At 43.9% G+C, this 24,062-nt stretch overlaps 2 protein-coding genes across 3 annotated transcripts in view; one reads left to right on the plus strand and one right to left on the minus strand.

Annotated features, from left to right (window-relative positions):
• ARIH2 (ariadne RBR E3 ubiquitin protein ligase 2) overlaps positions 1-9,699 on the minus strand; it is a 36,202-nt gene extending 26,503 nt beyond the window's left edge. The window contains exons 1-2 of one of the 2 annotated variants that reach the window (XM_039695565.1): positions 9,665-9,699; positions 5,720-6,067 (exon numbers count right to left, since the gene is read on the minus strand). In XM_039695565.1, coding sequence (XP_039551499.1) covers positions 5,720-5,968 — 249 coding nt within the window. In that variant the 5' untranslated portion in view covers positions 5,969-6,067; positions 9,665-9,699. Of the gene's footprint in view, positions 1-5,719; positions 6,068-7,861; positions 8,087-9,664 lie in introns of those variants that run through there. The other variant, XM_039695564.1, reaches the window with a different exon arrangement.
• SLC25A20 (solute carrier family 25 member 20) lies at positions 9,688-21,012 on the plus strand. Its single transcript, XM_039695567.1, has 9 exons — positions 9,688-9,971; positions 10,583-10,675; positions 12,536-12,663; positions 14,814-14,904; positions 15,844-15,961; positions 17,131-17,203; positions 17,788-17,897; positions 19,210-19,334; positions 19,844-21,012. The coding sequence occupies exons 1-9, from the start codon at positions 9,867-9,869 to the stop codon at positions 19,904-19,906; spliced, it is 906 nt and encodes a 301-aa protein (XP_039551501.1). The 5' UTR covers positions 9,688-9,866; the 3' UTR covers positions 19,907-21,012.
• The last annotated feature ends 3,050 nt before the right edge of the window (positions 21,013-24,062 follow it).

Consider the following 24,062-nt stretch of genomic DNA (forward strand, 5'->3'; position numbering starts at 1 on the left):
CAAATTTGGCAAAGTGCTCAGCTGCTTCATGCTGCTCCTGTAATCATGATGTCCAGCTGTAAGCTTGCAACATGAAACAGTTACTGAAAGCTTGTTTTGGCATTTTTATTGACTTGTGTCTTGCCTCTACCTCCCACCAAGATCACACTCATCAACAGCTGTGAACAGATTATTTTGCTCACTACAGAGTCATACTGGCTGTAAGATACATTTAAGGTGTGAATCACAAAGAAATGTGTGGGCTATAATCACCCTCCACATTTGTGGCTCATTTTTTCACTCAAGTTAGAATTTCTGTAGTCTTGGGCAATAAGTAACAAAATTGTTTTCTCTCCTCAAATGACACCAGGAAAGTGTCACAAGGTTGCAAGGTCTGGGCTCCCCAGCCAGTTGTCTTATTCTGCTGACCAGAAGTTTACAAAAATCTAATACATTTTTAAAAAACGAAAATATTTTTATGAGCCAAAACAAAACACACTGAAGACAGTTACACTGAAGTTAGACATGCTCATGTCCTCTTGGTACTACTGAAGTACTGGCATTGTGAATGTGTAGGCAAAACCACAACTTCTGTATTGCAGAACTTCCAGAATCTTTCTGTCCAGGAACAAAAAACAGGTAAAGGACAAAGGTATGTCTCAAACACGAGTGCTCCTAAGAGTTACAGCTTCAGACTGAATGTTCCACATAATGTTGGCTTGGTGTTAAAATACAGAACACAGTATAGATATAAACCTGACTGATCTGGGGGTTTATTGGTACTTTGAAACAGTGTGTTATCTTTACCAAACAGCACCACAGGGGTTCTGTGAAAAAGTCAAATTTGCCTATCAGGTTCTGCCATTTATGAAAAAAATTATATTTAAATATTTACTGCTTACTAATGCTTACTAATGTTGGTGCTTACAGACTTAAACTTTGAACACAAATTTTTGAAACACTGCTTTTATGTACCTGCATTTTAATACTTCAAGGGGCTTTAATTCCTCTCCTGCACCTGAAGTACCCAGTGAGGCTTCAAAAGTGACATTTTACATTGCAGAAAGTTCCATGAAGCCATGATGGCATTGAAAGGATGGCACTGCAGGTTGGTTCAGATAAGCAGCACCCACAGCACACTCTGGGCCATGGTTTGAGCAGCAGCACAGCAGGGCACACACACACCAGGGTCCTGAGACATGGCTCTTGACAGACCTTTTGTGACTGCAGACCAGGCTCCTTCAGGGAGGGCTGCAGTGCACACACATGACCCTGGCTCTGCTGGAGATGGTATTTCCAAAGGAGCACTGCCAGCTCTCAGCAAGCAGCTCTACAAACTGCTCTGTGTCAGCATGATTGGAGTGTGTGGAGCATTCTCAGAGGGCTGGGTTTTCATAAGTAAAAACGAGTCTGGTTCTATGAAAAGATGCAACATCAGTATGGTGAGCTAGAATATATGAAAAACTGGCTTATGTCTGAAAGATCAGTGGAGATAACATAGATTAACAGCATTATATCATGATATCAAATACTTTTCGCATCTACCAACATTTACTCTTCAAGGGACAGAGCTAAAAAAACCCCTCATCACAACCTGTAATTTCAGGAAGCACAGGAAATAAGCTTTTTGCTCTCTGAGAAATATTAGCAGATTACTCAAATTAGTGAAGTGAAAAGTATAAGTTCTTCAGTCTAACAATTCCTTTGGTTTTAGTGGAAAGACATGAGTTCCAATTGCCTGTAGAACTACCTGACTTCCTTCCCTTGCTAGCTTGCATATGCAGAAAGATCACAGCTTCCTCATGCCTGACAGCCAACAACTAAAGTCAAAGTAAATTTTTTTTCATAAATTCTAATTGCAATTGTTTTATCTAGTGGTTTATTAAAAAAATAACACTAGAAAAATCCACCTCATCACTGAAACAGAGACACCATTGCTAGTTTTTTGAAACATTACAGATAACTCCAGGCACGTATGGAGACCCTCAGCAGAGCCAAGAACCATTATTTACAAACAAAACCAATATGACATCATCATACACTTTACTGCTTGCCAGTGACAGGCTCAGCTTTGTTTGTACAACTGCTCAGTATCACACTGTTTGCATGCACTGATAAGCCACTCCAGGACTCACAATCAGTCAATGACAACTGACAGAGTTATCTCAAAAGCATAGTTACTACTACACCATTTTAATTCATTATTTCTGAAAGATACTGTATCCTATAATTATATTTCTTTCTTAGAAAGAGCTGTTGTGAATTCATCTGCTGGTCTGCAGGCAATACAGGCCGCTCTGCTTTTGAGAGCATTGTCCTTTGCAAGTGTTGACTGTGGGCAAGTGACCTTTTGAGGAATTAAAAGTGACCTGCTTCAATTCACAGGTCTTTTGGTCAGAGAAGCACAGTTTTGGGTATTCATTTGAGATTTTCTTCTGGTGTGTTTCAACAGAGATAGCCTGTCCTAATTTTAGTCAGGGTATTAACAGAACCTTCCTCAGATCTTCATAGTAACAGCACCAACCAAGGAGCAAAGATTTCCTCTTCTTTTCCTTGAAAACCCATGAACTCACAGTTCTTACTAAAACCAAAATTAAGGAGAAACTTTCACAGTAATACTTATTAAATCTCTCCAGCTTCTGTATGATTCTGGAATAACCACTAATGTAGCTGCAGGCCTGTCACACAGCACAGCTCGTTTATTCCCCTGCTGCCTTGTTTGCACCAAGGCTTCTATTCAGATTTCCCCACCTGACAAAAAGCAAGTCTAAAGATTTTGAGGCAAAAGCTTCCTACAACAGTAAGAGATACAAGGACATACATTTACCTACATGCAGGGTGATATGCTTTTATCTGACTCCAGATTTTAACTGAGTGTTGTTTCTAATTGAGGTAAACAAAACACAAGCATTTTGTTTAAGAGAGTTTCTCTTTCAATGTTGCATGAAAACTTTTAAATGTGCAGGGTGTTCACACCTGACCTGACATTAACCAGCCAGTGCAAGGTCTGCTCAGTTCAGTGCCTTCAGCAAGAATGAGAACGAGGTCAGCTATAACTCATGGGGAATTCAAAGAGCCAACAAGGTTTCCAAAGACCACCCTTCACTACAATGCTTTAAAATAAAATAGGAATTTCACAATCACTCTGAAATAGTTGAGCAAAACAGTTTGAAAAATAAATGTTGAGGTTAATGAGCAGAGGAAATTAAATACTATCTATTTAAACTGTTATTAGCCACTAACAGCACAGAGAGCAAATATGAAGATGTAAAGCCCTGAAGTTCTGTTTCTGGTCTTTAAAGTGTGTAGACAATATGGCACAAAGAAAAAAGCCACTCAATACACATGCATGTGTCCTGGAGTTTAACCTTCAGAAAGTGAATCACCTCATGAGAACAGACAGTGGTAGAACATTCCAACCCAGTTTTAAGCCCATTCATTGCATTTATTTTATACTTGCTTTAGGGAATTGTGTTAATCTATTAATCTGTGACAGTAAATCACTCTAACACCAAGTCATCCATTGGCTTCAACACTGTACCTCCTGAAGATAATCTTTAATTTACCTTCAGCCTTCCCTGTTGGGGCAACCACTCCACCTTAAATACAGGCTAATGCTGAAAAAGCACCAGGTAATCAGTACCTATCATAAAGGAGTAAAGGAGATGAAATCAAAATTAACTAGATGCTCCAGAAGAACAATCATCACTACCCAAGGAAACCTGAGACATTGTGAAAGGCAGTTTTAAAAAGAAAAAGCAGTTTTTACAGCTCAAGCAAATTAATAAAGAATAAGTTAATACAATTCTTTAAAAAGTCTACCCCTGTTTACTCATATCCATTAAGTCCACTGAAAATAATTATGACAGAAATGGAATGGAGCATGCTGAACTATTTTTCTCCTCTGAAATCACAAGTTTCCTTGGAGGGGGAGAGAGGGGAAGGAAGACAGAGTTGTTGAAGAATTGTAAGCAAGCATGCCAGGAAGCAAAAAGCAAATCCTGCAGATACACAAGAGATATCCAATAAAAGTGCAACTGTGGGACTATTGTTGTGGAGAAAAGAGAGTTAATGTGGCACTTCAAACCACACTTCACAGCCTGAGTGTGTGGCTTACAAGATCACATAATTCCAAACTGCTACCCAAATTCAATTTCATCTTCTTATGCACAAACCAAAGCATGTAGCACTTAATTTTAGCAGTAAATATGCAGGCATATTTTTGATATATAAAAAAAAAATCTAGATTTTCTCTCCTTGGGTACTATGTGGGATGAGATTTGAGCTAGCAGGTTGGTATAATCTGGGCAACTACAACATATGCTCAATGAGACCTTCAAAACTCCTGAAAATTTTATTTTAACACTGGAAGCCTGATATTAAGGACTAAAAGTATTGCTTTCTGCAATTTAATTCAAGAGAACAATATGGCAGGGGTCACCTTTTAGGAGGGTGTTCCATTTGAAGGCAGAAAATAAGGCACAGAAAAGCTGTTCTATACCTTAATTGCTAAGAACCAAAAGCAACTGGCAGCTGGATCAGAAGTGCTGACCAACTTTTCTCATTTGTACTTTCCTGTTGCCTCCAGTTTCTGACAATCTGTAGAGAACTGCAGGCATTCAGAGTTCAGAATACACATTTTGAAGTAATTACAGAGACAAGTTTAAGAGCAAGAAAAAGTACAATTTCATTTTCTGAGGTGGTAAATGGTTGAAACCAGCACAACAGATGGCAAAATCACCAAATTATGGGTGCCTTTTAAAACCTGTTGTTTATGGTTCACAGTCCTCAGGCTTTATGGTTGTACTTTTTCTACAGGACGTTGACGTGCAAATAAAGATCAAGAGATCCCTCATTTTTAAAATTAGATTTGATTAATTTTTAAAATTAGCTTTGATTCAAAACCTACCCAACACATTTTTTCACATGCTGCAGCCATCACCTGTCCTGTTTTCAGGGGCTGTTCCAGACAAGAGCAAGCACTAGAAGACCTGGTTTGTTACAGAGTGGATGCAGCAGCAATTTCAACCCTGTGTCCACATCTAGAGTTTAGAAAACTCTGCTTTCCTCTGGCCTGCCTCCTCTTTTGACTGACACTACAGTATTGGTTACAAAAAGAGAAAGAAGACATCACAAAAGTCTTATTGAGCATACTGCCATGGAGCTGGCTAAGTGTGATTTTTCTGGGATGAATTAAGTCACACTTGCCCCAAGAGGTGGCAAGTTCACTGTACTTGAATTGCTGTCACTGCAGCAGCAGGGTTAATAACTGGCATGACAGCTGATCTGCCTTTGAAAGTCCGTGATTATTCTCTCAGAACCAACCAAGAAAAGTGTTTTTGTTAGAATTACAGAGTTTTAGCATGTCTTTCTATCTGTCAGTTATCTTTGCAAACACAGGTGTACCAAACTGCACCACTTATGGTTTGATTTGTTTCTTTTCTATATACCCTCTTTGCACTGTGTTAATGCAGAGTTATAACTCGGGCATTTTGGTCATGAAGCTCAGCTCTGTAAAAAAAAAAGAATCAACATTCAGTAAGGAAGATTTTTCAGGCCCCAGTATGTAACAATTGCAAACCTTTGAGTCAGTTTTGAACAAGGGACCTTCAATGATGCTCCTCCAACCCCCCACAACAGCAATGTTGCCACAGCTTGCATCAGAACTGTATTCTCAGCGTTTGCCTGTTGAACCACAGACTTGTGTTGCACCTGTGTGAATGCAGAAACCTTTCCTCACCTTTAACGTGGCAGCCAAGCTGGCCATGTGTTCATTGAGAGTGCTCTCCGACTCCTTGTAAGTCAAGCAGGTGAACTGATATTCCTCTGGATCAAAGGCATCTGCTCCCTGCTGCTCCACGTCGTTAGCTACCCCATCATAATAATCCTCAATATCCCCAGGATCCTCATCCTCTTCCTCCTCCTCGCAATTAGGGTCATAATCCTCTTCATTGCTGTCAGAGCCCTGGCTGTTCATGTCCACGGACATCTTAATGCCCTGCCAAACTGCAGACCAGGAAAGCAAGTGCAGCTTCTTTTTTTTCCTCCAAACTTTATCGTTCTTTTGATTTCATCTGAGCTTTGTCTCCTAAGGGAGGAAAAACAGTTTTTTCTGTGCCTAAGAAATTGTAAGAGGTGCCACGTCAACAACAAAAAGGTGATCAAGCAGCTAGGAACAGACCAACCCAACGGCCCAGGAAAGAGGATTCTGCTGTGCATGTCCCTGCTTTGGATCCACTGTGACTCTTGCACCTCCAAAGCCAAGGCTGCTCCTACAGGACAGGTCCAGATCCTTGGAGATTGGGTTATTACTGCATCCCAGTCCCCAGTGCAGGCCCCCTGACTTCTGACATTTGAAACTGGCTGCATAACCTTCACTACAGATCTTCTCAGAGAAAAAACTGAATTTTATGACAAAGTTCTTTAGCAACAGCCTGAAATGCTGAAACATCCTAACCATTTAATTAACATGAAAAACACAAACCTCTTACCTATGGCCATAGGAGCTAGAGAGTCAACCTGTACAACCTGTGATATTCTGTACAAATCCATATTGCTTCAAAACCACAGACATAAAGTGAGACTTGGGAAAATACGACCAGTAAACAGATCTCTCACATGCACACAATTTAACAGTCTCAAATATCATCTCAAAAGAAACTGTGAAGCTAGCTCATCCCTTTAAATTGGTTCTACTGGATGTGATGTGGCTTGGACCTTATATCTGAAGGGGGAAATAAAATTATTTATACTTCTTACCTTTTGAATGTACAAATTTATGCTCAGGTGTTGAGAGCTGTTATTGAAGAAGAATCAGAGCAGCTAACTTTTTTTTTTTAAGCTTCTCACTTGTTTTGGAAAATTCACACATCTGATACTTATCTGAACTACAAATCTTCTGCTTGTGTAACTGAACCATGGGAATTTGAGCTCTAAAAGATTCAGCAGTAAAGCATGAATCAACCTTGAATTATGGTCATCTCATATTTAGTTGTAAATTTCCATTTAACCAAATTATTTTGTTTAGAGAGAATATATTAAATACAGAAGAATTAAAACAATGCTGTAACCGTATTTTACATATAAAAACATATATTAAAATCAAAGCTCTATTTTCCACAAGCAGCATGTATTTGGTTCCTTAAATACATTCTCATTCTGTATTACTAGAATTAGTACTATGTTGCCAGCTCTGCCACTCAAATATATTCCCTCACTATTGCAATTTGTAGCTGCTGGGGGAACCATAATCAAGCTTTGATAATCCTGACTTTAGAGTACAGAAAACCTCAACCACAAATTTTCATTATTTTTCCTCAACTCTTTTTTTTTTTTTCTGTTTCCAGTCACTTGACCAGGCAGCAGAGAATAACCAGGAAGAGATGTGATGTACAATTAATTTGAGGGGCTTCAGTGATTTCAGGAGATACAAACCTCCAGAGAGGCTGAAGACTAGTACCTAATTAAATTACCTCCTGAATTCTGGTCTTCATTCCTTTAATTTGCCTCTTGATTCCTTGCTATCCACAGCACATTGCAGCACACAGACAATTTATAGCACTGCTTTCCACAGGACTTCAGAGGAACAGGCACATTCTCTCCACACTGGAGGGAGACAGATGTGAAATCTGATTTGGCAGACACAAGGCAAACCCTCGTCCCTCCCTCTACCCTGCTCAGAGTCTGGCCTTAGTCTGCACTGACACTGAGCTCTTGCATAAAAGAGGTAATGGATCTTTACCTGCTAAAACTTATGTTAAATGAATTACTTATTTGAGCCCCTAACCCCAGTGAGAACCATCAGCAGCCCAGATGCAACAACTTTGTTCAGCCACCGCAAAGCCTGAGCAAGTTCACAGGCCAGGGAACTTCTCAAACTCACTCAGATCATTCCACACTCCAGAGAGAGAAAAAACCCCACGAAAACACTGGATCCTCTGCTGTTCCAACACGTGGCAAGTCACATCCAAGCACTGAGATGTTTGCAGGTATCCAGGTAGAACAGGGGGCCTGCCCAGTGCCTCCCAGTCACACTCCAGTCCCTGGGGAGGGGCTCAGAGGAGAGCAGAGACGTCTCTCAGTGCCACTAGCACAGTTCTGTGAGCCAACAGAGCACAGGAAATGGACACATGGATTTAGCAAGCAGAAAGCAGGACTGGGTGACTTCTGTGTCCCAACACTGTAGGAAAGAGCTCACTCCCAGCACAGCTGGACACCACACCGACACAAGGGAAGGGAAAGGAAGCACAAGGCACATGCTCTGTGGACAAAGCAAAGGAGCCACTCCAAACCAGGAACAAAACTCACCTGACCTATGCTCAGCCCAACGCCCAAATCAAACTCTCTGAACACAAAGACAAGACAGAGCTACTACTTGATAGCACTAATTTTTAACACAACAAAGATGTTAAGCTCAAAAGACAGGGTCAAAAAGCCAGGTTTATTTAGATTAAATAATGACCATAACTCCCAAGACCAAATTAAAAATTTTTAAACCATACTTAGATCACTTTCCAATCCAAAGGAGGATGATCTCCTCCTTCACCACCTTAATCCAGGATACTCCTGTATCTCCACTAACACTGATACAATTTAATCACCTCTCTCGCCCCAGTCTCCCACAGGAACTCCTAAACACACCCACCCCTACCCTGTGCTGCCTATCAGTGCCCTTTCCCTGACTCCTGCTTTGCAACACAATTCTTCACAAGGTCTTTTGAAACAAAATGCCTTCCACCGTGCTACCTCATGATGTGATCCCACCTCATTCCTTGTCCAACTACATCACTTTTCTTATCCCTACCCTTGTGGGATTCCTCTAATAACTCTTTTGGTGGAGATTTCTCCAATTGGAGAATGCTCCTCCACTTTTTCATATGATTTTTCTTCTTTCACCTCTTTATTTATCTCAAATGGAGAAAGTGCAACTTAAGTCTGCCTCCTGGACTCCTTATCCATGTAACCTTTAGACAGGCTAGCACTCTCCCTTTTCCCTGAAACCATCCACAGCCTCAGCTCCATGCTGGCTGTCAGTGCTGACTGCATCTTCATCTGTGTCACCCAAACCCATAATTCATGGGTCATCCCCAAGTGCCTCCTCACGTATGCACTGCACACCTCGCTGTTCCTTCTCCAGTTTTTTAGGTGGGAATTTTTTCATCCAAGACTGAGAAAGCAGAAGATGCCCGATCCTTTTCATCACAGATGACTCCACAGGGACCTCCTTGAGCCGTATCTCACTTCCCCAGGAACATCCCCGCTTTCCTTCCTCTTCCCACTCTTGGTTCACGCTATCACGGCTGCCTTGTCTTTGCCAACTTATCCATTCCTCTCCTGCCCTTTCTACCCTACCGCCACTTCTCACAAGTTCTTTTGCGGACACCTTCGTACCCCACGGCACCCCGGGCTCGGGCAGCGCGGTGCCCGGCGCGTTTAAACCGCCCGGGCTCCATTCCTTGGCAATGCCGGCGCGGCCAGCCCCCGGAGCGCCGCAACCCGTGCGAGGGCAGCGCAGGAGCCCGGCGGGAGAGAGCCCGTGCGGGGCGAGGAGGGGCCCCAGAGCTCCGGGCTGCGGCTGCTGCCGGGGCGGAGCGCCGAGCTCAGCACCGGGCAGGGATAAGCGGCCCCGCACCCCTCCCTCCCGCCGGGCCCGCCGCAGCCCGGCGCGGCCGGGCCCCGCACTTACCGGGCAGGCGGCGAGAGCGGCGCCCCGGGCTCCTTNGGGAGCGGCCCCTCGCTCCGCCGCGTCCCGGCCCGCCCCGCGCCCGCTTCCCGGCGTGCCCCGCACTGGGCTAAAGGTCGCGGCGCGGAGGGGGCGGCATTGGCTCGGCAGGGACGCAGCGCCCCGGTCCCGCTCCCGGTCCCGCTCCTCACCCTCCGCCGCCGCCATGGCCAAGCAGCCGCAGCCCATCAGCCCCTTGAAGAACTTCTTCGCTGGCGGTTTCGGGGGCGTCTGCCTGGTGTTCGTGGGGCACCCGCTGGACACCATCAAGGTAAGGTGGTGCGGAGCGCCCGGGAACCAGGGGGCTGCCGGTGCTCGGTGCGGTCGGGGCACCGGAGGGTGGACTACAGCTCCCGGCAGAAACTGCGCGGGAGCGGCGCGGGTCCCGGTGGGCGCTGTGGCAGAACTACAGCTCCCGGCAGGCACTGCGCCGCGGGGAGGCTGCGCTGGCCTCTGTGGTGCCGTACGGCGCCCCCTGGCGGCGCGGCGGTCTCGCAGTCCCGGTTTTAGTGAAAAACCGGGAAAAGAGCGTCGGTGTTCCCGGTGCTGGAAGGAGCTGAGAAGTGGGGTGCACCCGTCAGCCTCGTCCCGCGGCGGGAACCCGCGCCAGGGCGAGGCCAGGAGTGGCCCTGTGGGGTGCAGGGAGCTGGGGTCCTCATCTGGACGTCATCCCAGCAATTAATTAGTTAAATACATTAACTACTTATTACATTAAAATTCAGTCTCTTCTCTTCTGCAAAGGGCTAAAATAATGTCAATGTTTCTATCCTTATCTTCAGGTCCGGTCACAAAACATACTCCATAATAGCCAGAGGTGTTCTGTCAATTAAAGTTTAGATTGTAATATTTAATAAAATAATGTTTTCCTCTCCCTCTTACTAGGTCAGACTGCAAACCCAGCCTAAGCCACAGCCTGGCCAGCCCCCACTCTATTCTGGAACCTTTGACTGCTTCAGAAAGACTCTTGTTGGAGAGGTACTGTGACACCTACCAGATATATCAGTTGTTTCTGTACATTGTAGGAACAGAATCCTACAGAGAAGCCCTACAATTCCTGGGTTGTCAGTTAAATTGATTCTAATTAACATTTTAAAGTAGATTACAAAGTCTGGGGAGTACTTAGCATACACGTGCTCCTGGTACATGTATCTTTGTTTTGCTGAGAAAGGTTTTGGGTTCAAAATAGCATGATTTAATGTCTGAAGTTAAACTGGAGTGAATGTTGGCAGTTGTTTCTTGGCCTTGGGATTTTGCAGGTATTTGGAGTCATCTCTGGAAATCTAAAATGGGTAATGACTTTTCTTCATGCACACAGTACTTTTACTTCCTTCTATAAGGTGTTATGCCACCTATGAGAAGGCAGAGGATCTTTAATTAATAGATTTTTTTTGAGAGCAGAGTGTCAATTATAGTGGTTATTCAACCTTCTCTAGAAGGTGGACAGTGGTTTTTACTCCTGAATCATCATGATCATGTTGTTGAGCCAGTCTGTTTTGTTTTTAGAAAGGCACACAGCTTTGATTTAAAGTCTTTAGTTGACAGAGAGCCCAATTTTCTGCTTTTTGAGTTTTCTCAGCAGCTATTTACCATTTGGAAATAATGGCTGTGAAGCCCAGCTGTTTATCTGCTTGCCTGAATCTCATTTCTAACTGCTGGATCTCGTTAGGTAACTCCCTGTTGAATGAAAGATCTGCCTCAAAATCTGAAATCTCCTTCCATTGTGGTATTAACAGGTTGTTATATAACCAAAGCAAATCTTGTTTCCCTGGTCTCTCCCACAAAGGAGTGGAGTGCTGTGCCAGCTCTGAATCCCTGGCAGTTTTTAACACCCCTGCTGCAGCACGGACGTCAGAGCTGAGCCATAATAACAGCCTTGTGATGGGGAGTTCAAAAGCACTGCTGCTTCTCTACTCCTACTCCGTACTCATCCATTTCTGCGAGGAGAACTACCAAACCTCTCTGCCCAAGGGGAGCTTCAGCAGCAGTGGCTGATCTCTCAGCCAGGTGCAATTTCGTGGCAGAGCCAGTTGTGCCTGTAAGACTTCAGCATGTACTGGATGCACTGGTTTATTGGGACAGGGGGAAAAAGGGGTGCAGAGACCAGCAAATATTTAATTTATGTGTATAGCCCTTTGTCTAGGAAGATAACTCTCCTTTTTATTGGGCAAAGTTCAATTTAAAGGCAAGAGAAGTGAAATAAATACAGCTGCTGGGGTCTGCATTAGAACTTTTTCATGTGTGTAATCTATGAAAGGAAACATCAGGAATGTGTGAGGAAAAAGTTTGGATTTAGGGTAGGAAACAAAAAATAATTTGCTCTTGACTCTGTTCCAAAGTGAATTCATGTGGAGAGTGAAGGAATTCCAGTTGCTCTCCCTGGCTCTTCCTTTAGTTCAAGAGTGAATTCATTTCAGTGTTCTCAGGTTCAGTGTCAGGACTTTACACCACTGCATTTGACAAGTTACCAATAAAACACAGGTGCATTTCTGTGTGCAGCTGAGAGTGTTCTCTCTTGACATAATCTATTGAGGCTCTTATTCAGGGGCTTTTAACTTCCTCATTCTTGAGATGTGTGTGCAGGCGATGAGCACTGCTCTAGAAGGGTGTCAGTGCTGCCAGTGTTTCCCAGGAGGGATAGCTTTCCTCTGCAGCAGTCCCTGAGCCTCAGCTAAACGTGTATAACTGCAAATGAGCAATAAACCCCTGTGTTCTTCTGATCAGTTAGACTGTTAGGTGGATCCTGTCCTGGATTGTTGCCTTTCTCTTCTCAACAAGTCGAAATGTGTGCAAAGTTTATGCCAAACCAAGTAATGCCTGTGATAATGTTTCTTGCAGGGAGTCCAAGGCTTGTATAGAGGAATGGCAGCTCCTATCATCGGGGTGACACCCATGTTTGCTGTGTGCTTCTTTGGATTTGGCTTGGGAAAAAGGCTCCAGCAGAGAAAACCTGATGATGTTTTGACGTGAGTTCCTGGTTAATCAGGCGCTCGGGAAAGGCGTCCTGAGGCTCTTGCTGCATTGTCACACGTTGAGTTGTGGTGTAGATTTGTGTCTTCTCCTAGGTGATAAATATAGTTCTGAAAAATAAACCACTCATGTTTTAATGCTTCTGGAAGCGTGGGACTGATAGCAGAGGCTAAAAACAGGCATTGTGTGGGCAGGTGGGATGCAATTCCCTTTCTACGCAGGAAGGAGCCACTGAGGAACAATTCCGGTGTAGATGAGTACAGTGAGAGTTATATAATGATTGCCTGCCAACAGTCTTGCTATTAGCAGAAACTATGGCAGCAATAAATTTTCATGGTCAAGGGAGAATTGATAGCATTCACAGCCCTGATTCTCTTTTGCCTGTTAGTTATGATTCTTCTTGTGGCCCTTCATTAGGATATGAAAACAGCCATAAAAATGTTTTATTATTATTTCTGAAAAGAGGTGTTTATAAGCAGCCCTCCTCTCAGGCATGTCTGACCTTCAGAAACAGCAATAGGAAGCTCAGAAAACTTGGTGGGGCTTTCTACAAGCCAACCTGTGCATGAAGAAAGCCCCCCAGCCATAAAATCCTCCTGTAGTGGGTTTGCCTAGCTGTGATTTACAGCTCCACAGGGACTGAGCTGTAGCTTAGCAACATTTTATCCCATTGTTTGTGTGCCAGGTAGGAGCTCTGTCAGGAAGCAGGAGCCCATCGTGTGGAGCCACCTGTGGTGGGGTGTTTTGGTTTCTGTTGGAGCCTTGTCTGCACAGGGCTGGTGTGAGCACACCTGGCCCTGCAACACGAGCTGCTGCCAACAGAGCTGCCACTGCTCAGGGGGAAGCAGTGCTGAGGTGCTGGGGAACTGCTCACTCACATCTCTTACACCATGGCAGTGTCCTCATGCAGGCAAGACTGAAGGAAAGGCCAGGGGAACAGTAGGGAATGAACAAGTGCACCATGAACTTATTCCCAGCAGCCCAATCACCTCAGTGCCTTGTGTTTCATACACATGGTGCCAACAGGAAGTTTTAAGGAGCAAGCTGGAGAAGGACAGTGTAGTTTTTTGAGTCTTTACATAGAATTCCTCTCAAGCAGAGCAGTGGAAAAGAACAAATAGCATATGTGCTGTCACTGTGCTCAGCTGTGCTGTTCTGTGGGTGCAGACCTGACACAGTGAAGGTACAGTGAGCTTGGACATGAGACCCAAAAATAAAGGTCAGACTCATGGTGCTGTGGTTATGGGTCTAGAGGCAGGCTGGATGGTTGCATTTCCCATGCTGATTTTGAAGGGAAGTTGTGGAAGGAAGAAGATGGAGAGAAACCTGAGGAGCCTATCCTGCCTTTTCTGGGGCTGAATAATCCCAAGGTGAGCTAAAAACCTCTAAACTTAGTTTGAGTAGGAGGTGCATGTGGAGTGGTAAGGGAGGTCTGAATGGTCTGGAAGATATCATGGGAATTAGAGCAGAGAAAGGTGTAAGAATTGGAATAGAATGCCATCTCTTGGGCAAGTGGAGAGAAGTGGAAGGTGTGGATTTGATTAAATTGAGATGTTACGTCTTACTGGGGGAGGGAGTAGAAAGCTGGTTGTAAAAATAGTTTTGTGATGGAGAAACTCAGCTTAAGGGATTTTTGTCATGGAGACTTTGCCAGGTGAAAGCAGGGGCAGAGTGTTTGGGACAATGACAGGTTGGTAGGACAGACTGGACTTTGGCAGAGACTGAGGGAGTGAGAGGTTCTGGAGAGGAGACTTCTGGCTGCATAAGCAGGAACATCTGTGGAATTTGGGGTCACTGAGAAGAGTATGGGGGACTGGAGGAGGAAGAGACTGAAGTGAAAAGGACTGAAAATGAATGGGAAATGCTGTAGCAAAAAACTGAAGTAGAAGGAGTATTAGCAAATAGAATGGATATGAAGAGCTGAGTTGTGGTTGCTGTAGGAACCAGTGCTTTGAGTCCTAGAGATCTTAAATGTTTAGCTCTGCATTGACAAAGCACTTCTCCACTGATAAAAGCAGTGGATGCATTTCCAGCTCCACTGCCATGTTCATGTGGAACAGCATCACCTGGGGATGGAGGGGTCTTTCTGCCCTTCATTTCCTGTGTGCTGTGTTGTGTTAGGGTCTTTTCTGTTTCCTTGGGGCAGATATCCTCAGCTGTTTGCTGCTGGCATGTTGTCAGGAGTGTTCACAACAGTAATCATGGCTCCAGGAGAGAGAATCAAGTGCCTTTTACAGGTAAGGCATTGGATGGTGGTGATGGGAATTTAATTTTAGGGGTCTTGTCTTTCCATAGCAGGAATTTCTTTGGTTAGTGCATTTACTCTGTTCTGTTTTTTGACAGGACTGAGACAACTGTCATTTAATGCAGCTGTGTCATGAAGAAGCATTAAACAAACTCACCATGACAGTATAAGTACACACAGCATTAATTGCTCTGTTCATTTTGCACAGCTCAAGCCTTATGCTGTGGGACACTATATGAGGTATCCATGGATGCCTCAGTCCACTTCAAAGTATGGAAAAGTCAATTTTTTCTGAATGAAACTTTTCCTTAAAAAAAAAAGCTGTAAACTTGCTATATCATGAGACTCTTTCTGGTGTAAAGAAGTTCTGTTACCTTGACAGTTCCCCATGCAGAGCTAAGGAATGCATTTCCAAACAGTGTTCTGACATTTGGGTGGCTGTTAGCTCTGCACCTCCTGCGGGGGTTTTAAAGTATTGTTGGAAAATGTAAACCTGAACAAATGAAATGCCATTTTTAGCACGTGTGGGAAGCTCTGCTTGTTTCAGACTGTTGAACTCTGTTAATACAGTGATGGGTGGTCACATGTTAGTTCTGACAGACAGGATATTATCATGGGAGATTTCATACACATACAAATGGTTTGAATTTCACTATTTGAAGACTACTTTTTGTCGGTGTGGAATTACCTAAGTGACTTGAGTTATTTGAAGCTTATACTGTGGAAAATAAAGGAGAATCTGTTCTCTGCATGGAACAGTAACCACAGCCTCAGCTTCAATGTGAGATCCACTGGAGGAAGTGAGGCAGGGGCTCCCTGGGCAGGAGTGTGTCCTCCTTCCTCTCTGGAAACACATTTCTAACCCTTGGCTGAATGATTCTGCATGGACCAGAAACCTTCAGTGTCAGAAACTCTCACTTTAACCCTGCAGATCCAGGCAGCTACAGGTGAAACCAAGTACAGTGGCTCCCTGGACTGTGCCAAGCAGCTGTACCGCGAGGCTGGCATCCGCGGCGTGTACAAGGGCACCGTGCTGACCCTCATGAGAGGTGAGGGCAGGGCTGGCCCCTCCCTGCTGGGGACACTGCAGCATGACAAGCCTGACACAGTATGGGAGATCTCACTGTCCCTTTAGGCCACTGGAGGGGCTGTGTCACCCATTTTCTTTTTTTTTTCTTTTTTTTTTTTTCTTTTCAGTCTGCAGAGCTACTCCAGTGCCTCAAAGGGCCTGAGAAATAAACATGAGATTCTCAGTGGGTGAGGAAGAGATTAGATGACAAGGATCAGAGGGATATAGGAAGTAATTAAGATCTGAGAAGCCAAGAGGAATGAGAGACTTCAGGAGAGGAGCAGAGAGAACAAAGAGAAGAGAAAAATACAGAAGTGGGCTTTTTTAAAAAATTATTTCCTTCTTTTTTTCTTTTATTTCTCCTTGAGAGAAGGATTGTGCCTGTCTGTGGCTGTTGCTGTATAATACTGACTGCTTTAAAATCTGTGGTGGCAGCAGTTATACTTTCTACCCTTTTCAGTCTGGGTTATTTTGAACTGGGATGTCATGACCCCTCTCTAAAATACAACAACAACTAAGTAATTGTGCCAGACCCAGAACCCTTTACGTATTTTAGTAATTCCCCTTTGAAAAACTGAAATTTCTGTATTTTGTTACTTCAGTATAGGAGTTAGTTCTATCCTCTGCTTCTCACACAAGTGTAGCAGTCTGCAGTGTAACTCTGGCAGTGTCCCTAGATAGGGGCTGGTTCTCCAGTTTAGGTATGGGATAAGAATAGGCTGTGGCAGTAGCTTAAAAAAAACCAAAACAAGACCCATCAACTGCAGAAAATCATTGCCAAACAGAATCAATAGAACTAATAGTGTGCAAAATTCATGAAGTTCCTACACTGCTGTGATGTGCTGTGCAGAAATGTGGACAGTTTAGAGCTGTCTCATCATTAGTGTAATGCAACCAGTTACAGTCTGGTTTGAAAGGCTGCTGACAGAAAAGTTATTTTCCAGTTCTTGCCGTTAGCACCTGCTCTCCATGGGAAAGTTCAGACTCCTCTGTCTAAGGCAGCAGAAAATTTTTATTTTGTTTGTAGAAGAGGTTGAGAAAAGGAATCTGTATGTACTTAGTGGTGTTGCTGGGCTGGCATGGGGCTGGTGTGCCTCTGGGCTCCCTTTGGTTTCCCACTCCTCACAGCCTTTGTTGTTTACCCACCAGACGTCCCGGCCAGCGGAATGTACTTCATGACGTACGAGTGGCTGAAGAACATTCTGACCCCTGAGGGAAAGAGGTCAGTGAAATCTCACAGGCATCACTCTCTGAGCTTCCCAGACACTGCTGATTAATCTCCCCAGCTATGAAGAGATTTACAGCAGTATCATCAAAACAAATTTTAAAAAGAGAAAAATGGTTGCTCATCTAGTGAGTTGAACTGTTTTGGTCAGGGGTTAACTGACAATTAAAATAATATTCTGAGTTTCTCTCAGATTGCAGTTTGGATCTTATTAGCCAAGTAAGGAACACTTAAAGTAGTTTCAACTCTCTATGGACACTACATGCTGGGGGGCTTTGGTGGATTTTTTGTGGGGGGTTGGTTGGTTGGGTTGGTTTTTGGTTTGTTTTTTTTTTTTCCCCAGAGCATGTGTGTGTGTGCTGCTGAATAAAAAGATTTGAATCTTTAGCGTGGAGTTGGTTCATCTTGGAAGGGTTGCTCAGATACTGCACTCTGTCTGCAGCATTGTGCTGCCTTCTGGCTGCCAGCCAGGCTGTCTTTTTGATTGTCATCTTAGTCAAACAATGACTTTGACATTTTTGTCCTTTTTAAATCTTTTTTTTTTCACTTTTTCCTCCCACCCCACTCTGATCCTGCCGCAGTGTGAGTGACCTCAGTGTGCCTAGGATCCTCTTTGCTGGGGGCCTGGCTGGGATCTTCAACTGGGCAGTTGCCATTCCACCAGACGTGCTGAAATCACGTTTCCAGACTGGTGAGTTGCATTCCAGTGTCACGGCCACACTCGCTGTGGTGCTCCTGGGAGTGGGCTGGGCAGGGATGGAAGATGCCTTCTGGGAGGCAGCAGGTCTTGAGTGCTGCTTGAAACAAGTGTATGAAAAACCCAAGGGTGTTCCTAGCATTCTAGCTGGTTTCCTTACAAATTTTTGGTTGCACTGCTCTATTTCTGAATCCTTGATGATTTAATGACCTTGATTTGGGGTACCTGATTTGAAACCTAAGCATAGAACTCATAATTGAATTGTCATAGCTGTTTTATAACAAATGCAATTTTTTGAGAGTTTTTATTATTTCACTTCAGACATAATTGTATAAATTGTAGCCTGTACTATCTGCAGTTTATAGTAACAGGGTGTGACATGCTGAGAACATTGCTTTTGGACTGGCAGCTCTGCTCTTTAATGTCTGTGGCCTAATTACAGTTAGTATAACCCCAGACCTTGTGCTTCAGCAGAGTTTGACAGATTTTTTGTTGGTTTCTCTGCCAGTCCTGTCAATGAATATTTTTGTTAAGGCTCCCCATGGTCTCTGTGGACTCAGCTCTCCACTGGACAGTGACCATTTCTCTTGAGTCACAGCTCATGATGGTCAGTGCAGGAAACCTCGTTTCTTTTTCTCTGAGCAGTGGCTGCTGTGGTTGTTTGTGCCATAACAAGAGCTGAGAGAAACCCATTGCAGCTTTGATCCTGTTCCACTGAGCCAGTCCCCAGTGCTGCTATGTGGATGACATGGGTCATGGTGGTTCAGTTTGACTGATCTGTGGATTATCTCTTCAGAGGGCTGGCAGAGGCAGCATTTCCCAGGGCAGTGTCAGGAGAAGGAAGAAATTGGTTTTTGAGTAGAGTACCTTTTGAAAAACACCTCAGCATATCCATGTAACATCAGCATTAGAACATCCTGTGCTTTTCATTTGAAGTCTGTTGGTGTTCTTGGCTGGGGCATGTGATAGGATCATTTTCTTATTAACCAGCTTCATCAGTTTTTCTATCTGACATTCCTATCACCCAAGTGCAGCTCTTGGGAGAGCTGTGATCAGCAGTGCAAGTAACAGCTCAGACTTCCAACCCTGACAAAAATAATTTTTCTTTCTTCCCTGCCTGCAATGACTTGATTCTTTGGTTATGGTGAGCACCTAACTTCTGTTCACTGAGCCTTTACTGAGCTCTCTTGTCTGTTTGCAATAGCAGTGTGAACCTGTTGAAAATCCTGGGCTGTTACCTATGGCACATCCTTCAGCCTTTGTCACTGCCACACATCTGGGCTAATGTGCTGTGCATCCCTTTCAGCTCCTGCAGGAAAATACCCAAATGGCTTTAGAGATGTGCTGAGGGAGCTCATCAGAGAGGAAGGAGTTGCATCTCTGTACAAGGGGTTCACAGCTGTGATGATCAGGGCCTTTCCTGCCAACGCGGTGAGTACACTGTAGTTCTGGCTGGGGTTGGGGACATGGTGCTCACAGTGAGTGCTGGCAGTCTGGAGAGGACACAAACACACACTGCCTGTTCACTCTTGTGCCATTCCAGACATGTTCTTGTACACCTGTCACAGGTACTTTTGATTGTTGGTGTTCAGATTCTAAAACTGTGCTTTAATCTAGGAGCAACAAGTAAATCTTTCTTCAAAGCTTTGCATGAAAGCTCTTTGTTGAATTTCTCTGATAGTTTTTAGCTACTGGTTGTACATCCAACTGTAGAAGATGGAATAAGTTTGGACTCACTTCCCCTTCAATAAATAATGAGCCTAACAGAGCCAAAGCTCAGCCTTTGTGTGGAGGGATACAGTAGAATTCTTGCTTCTGGGTCAAGACTTTTTTTGTCCTCTTCCATATAAACACATTAGGTGTTCATAGTGCAACAGTTCAAAAGCCTTATTTGAAAGAGATTTTTAGAATCCTTATTTGTTCTTTGTTCTCTTTTCCAGGCATGTTTTCTTGGTTTTGAAGTCGCTATGAAGTTTCTTAACTGGATTGCACCTGGTCTATGAAGACTAGGAAGTCTGGAGAAGAGAGAGAAGGAAGAGAGTGCAAATCTGCCTCAGAGGAATAAATTAATGATCACTTAATATTTCAGGAATAATTGTTTGCCTAATACCTTTTTGCCTTTCTCACAATCTTTAGGTGGTGCTATGTGCCAGTCAGAAATGCAAGCTGTGACTCTGACAGAGTTGGTGAGGAGCTAGGGGTGACAAATCTTCTGAGCCAGCCACAGCAGTGACACTGCTAACACACAGCTGTCACTGTCACACGTGCTACTTTAAGTACTTCCTCATGGAAGAAGAGGACACATCTTAAAATGTAATTCTTTATTTACTGAAGAAACATGTAGCTATTAATGCTGAAAAACCTCCTTAAAATAATTTTTGTGCAGCATGTACTTAACTCTCAGGGCATAAGTTAGCAGCTGCACATGGTCGTGCCTGCAAGCAATGTCAGACAATGTTCTCATCTCCTGTACTTTTTCAGTTGTGGCTGTTTCTGTGTTAACACTGGCTTTAATCTCCTGTGCATGTACAGCAGCAAACACAGCTCAGCAGGGGAGGCCAGAGCTATGTCCCAGTGGGTTGAGGGTGTTGCAGGTACCATATCAGGTCTTGCACGCTGATCTTTTCTGTGGAACTAGGACACAAAATGCATTATGTTTAACATTTGTACTAAGCTTTACTGAGGGAGCCAGTGGGGAGATGTGTTTGATTAACCTGAACTTTTCTCTCAAATCCTTTCTGTCCCATTGAAGAGAGCCCGAATGTGATTTCAAAAGTGCAGCATAGCTCATAGCAATCTGTGATATATTTGATTCATCAAATACTGTGTCCTGGGATTCAATCCCTGACATTGATGTGAGAAAATGTAACAGCATTTCCAAGAACTGAATTTCTCTGACACGAGGGGGACACATGAAGAGGACACTGGCTCTGCATTTTTGTCTAACTTTATTCTTCCTCCTGTTCCTTGGTTTTCTCTTACTCTTATTAAACATGATCACATTTTCATTTGAGAAGTGACTAATACTGAGAAGCAAAAAGCAAATTTTAATTTATTTTGGTTGTGATGCAGTGTTATTTGAACTCAATAAAACTAGGTGCTGCTTGGCTAGAATGTGTGCTTTGGTTCATTTACTTTTTGCATGGTCATGCATGCTAAGTTTTGCAAAAAATTTCCAATTCTTAATTCTCAGATTGATTGGTAAATAAGCTGTGCTGTGCTGTCTTTGATTGCTAACCCCTTGCCTTTTAGCTTTTCAATTTCTGACATGAACAATGGAAAGGAATATTCTGCACTTGGCATGTTTGTCATACAAGTCCTTTTAGGTGCTGCATTGTGGATGCAAATTTTTAACTGTAAAGCAACACACTAAATAGCACATCTTGGAACAAATTACACATACTTTGTAGAAAGTACCTGGCGTGGTCTGTGGCCTGTACCATGAGGACACAGCCTTCATCTTGGCTTTCCACAGGCAGGGGCAGCCCTAAGAACTTCATGCTGTGGAGAAGCCTTGAATTCTACTTTCCTTCCCAGTTATTTTTGGGAAGACCAGAAGGGAACCTGCCTTCCTCAGAGTCCACCTCTTGTGTTTTACAGGGCAGGAGGGGTAGCCCCTGACGTAGGAAAACCTCAGTCACATGGAGCTGCTTCTGCATTTCACTGCCACTGTACCACCAAGGGCCTTCCCCACTCCTCAGTGCTCAGCAGTGGCTGCTGTTCCTCCTCTGATGAATGCAATACTTGGTGTGAACACTGAGTTAGTACTGGTTTGGGGAAGTGATTACAGGATATAAACCTCTCAAATGGTTTTAAACACAGTTCTGGGTTTACTGAGGCCAAATCCCAGCTAGTTTCAAGCTGACCAGGTCTGCTCTGATGGCTCTGTGCTGCCTCACCACAAAATGCTGCTCTGTGCTGCTTTGGTGGCTGCTCTGGCTTCTTTCTGATTTCCAGGCTGAGGCTGTGGTACCTAGGAGCAACTTCCAGCTTTAAGAAGTGTTATAAAGCTGAAATTTATTTTCAATTCTATTTATGTGCTCAGAAATACTGACACTTCTTGGGGGGGACAGAAGTGTATATTCTTTCATAAAATTTCAGACAGTGATGCTTAAAGCTGCCCATTCCAGCTGCCCTGTCAACTGCATCCTGTTGACCTCCTAAGCTCCCAGAAAGCTGGGAAGAGCTGGAGCAGAGGAAGGCTAGATCCCCAAAGCTCGGTCATGAGCTGTGCACTATGGTTAGTGCTCTCATCCACCCCATTCCTATCAATCCCAAGTGTTGCAGACTGTGAAAAACATAAAATTCTTGGAGACTAAATCAGGGACACATAATGCCTTGGATTGAGCTGCTGGGTTGGAGAGCACAGCTCCTGCATTTCAGCAGCAAGGAGCCCACTCTCAGTCTGTGTCCTGGCCTCTGGCTTGGTGCTCAACAATTTTACCTTGGCTGTGCTGTCACCAGCTGAGCCTCTTCAGCCTGTGGCCTTAAGCAGTACTGGCCCTAGAAGACTGAAATATTCCCTTCACTCTCTACTGCTTCAGTTGTTACCAGTAACTGTAGACTCTTTTCCTTCTGCCAAACTATCCCTTTTAACATTTTTCTTAAACATTTCAGATCCTGACTTATCCTAATTATATTTTATATTCTTCCCACTCTAAGGTTTTTGCAGAGCTTTGTATTTTGTGTGATAACATTCTGTTGTTTACCATGGTTGATTTCATTTGGTGCTTTTAGCTAAGTAAAATATGGCAGAAGACAATCAGGGATGAGGGGCTGCTTTCCAACAGCAATGGCAGGAGAAGAGCTTTGCAAAGGCTCATCAGACACATCTGCTTGCTTATTCAAAAACTGAAACCCAGGCACCCTGGAAATGTTTAAAAAGCTGCTCATATCTCTAAAGACTCTGCCATACAAAATTTGCCAATTCCTTGCCTCTAATGTGTGCAGCCTCAGAAACAGAGAAGGATTTTAACACAAGCATGATTTTCTATACCCTGAGGACTCTTTTGCTTTCAGAGGCCTAGATTTGCATTCAAATGTTATTTTCTAATTGCCCAGGTTCTTGTGGGAATTCAGGCAGTGTATCTGCAGTTTAAGGGCACACAGCAGCAGCTGGTACACTGGTGCCAGCCAGTGATACCAATGATAATTTTCTTTATGCTCCTTGTGCTGATAACATCTGGGTTTGCTGTATCAGTGCCCTGAGGCTCTTGTGCTGTACTTCCTCCTGGCCCCTTCTGCTTTGATACAAGTGATTTTTGCAGTGGTGATTCAAGGTGTCTGGGAGTATTCCAGAAGTAACCCATGATAGATAAATCTCCTGTGCTTGCATTTCTCTGCCCATTGTGGGCGAGTGCCTTTTGTGCACACTCAGCATTGCTATAGTCACAGAAAGGTCCTTGGAACACCCCTGACAAGTCAGTCTTGATCAAATTTGTCTAATTAAATGAAGCTACCTGTGGGAGGCACATTCAGTACAGACTCTCCAGTTTGGAAAAGAACATTGCAAGGTAGATCTTACGAATGGTGTGCCATGTCAAGGGGGTGCATTTACTCATATTTCTCACAGGACAAGATATACAATGAGGAGATTAAGCAATATTTAGAGAGAATGCAAAAAAAAAATCACAGAAGAACAGTTCATCAGCATCTACTGAAAACTGATAGGGCTGCAAAGCCTTGGCACAGGGTGTTCCTGAATTGCTGGTTGATGGGATTTGGAGGGTGTGCTAGGGAAGGCACAACTAGTGTTTTATTTATTGTGTTATTTCTGTAAGCATCTGCTGCTGGACATTGCTGGGCAGAGGAAGAGACAGGCTTAAAATCTTCATCAGTTTGGCTGGTGTTTTTACAATATTATGGGCAAACAATGACTAGTTCTGTGGGGTCTGCACAGAGGAGCTTGGGCTGGCTATGTACCTTCAAATAACAACATACACTAGGACACAGCACCACCTATAGCTTTGCATGTGCCCAATTGGCTCTAATGGTTCAGTTTTCCATTTCTACATTGTGCTTTTTATCTGCTGCCTCTTGGATAAGAGGACTGCTATGTCAATATCCTGTTTGTGCCAGTGAGAGACCAGCCTTGTGCACAGCCTGAACAAAGTGGTTTTCACCACCACACAGTTCACAGGATGACAGAGCAGTTGAGGC

This window comes from Passer montanus, unplaced genomic scaffold (genome assembly GCF_014805655.1).
Source record: "Passer montanus isolate IOZ18808 unplaced genomic scaffold, ASM1480565v1 scaffold9, whole genome shotgun sequence".
In the NCBI taxonomy this organism is placed as follows: Eukaryota; Metazoa; Chordata; class Aves; order Passeriformes; family Passeridae; genus Passer; species Passer montanus.

Coding starts and splice junctions, on each gene's coding strand:
- SLC25A20 (XM_039695567.1), top strand. CDS start 9,867: ATGGCCAAGCAGCCGCAGCCCATCAGCCCCTTGAAGAACTTCTTCGCT. Junction 14,905..15,843: donor GAATCAAGTGCCTTTTACAG/GTAAGGCATTGG, acceptor TTAACCCTGCAG/ATCCAGGCAGCTACAGGTGA. Junction 17,204..17,787: donor CTGACCCCTGAGGGAAAGAG/GTCAGTGAAATC, acceptor ATCCTGCCGCAG/TGTGAGTGACCTCAGTGTGC.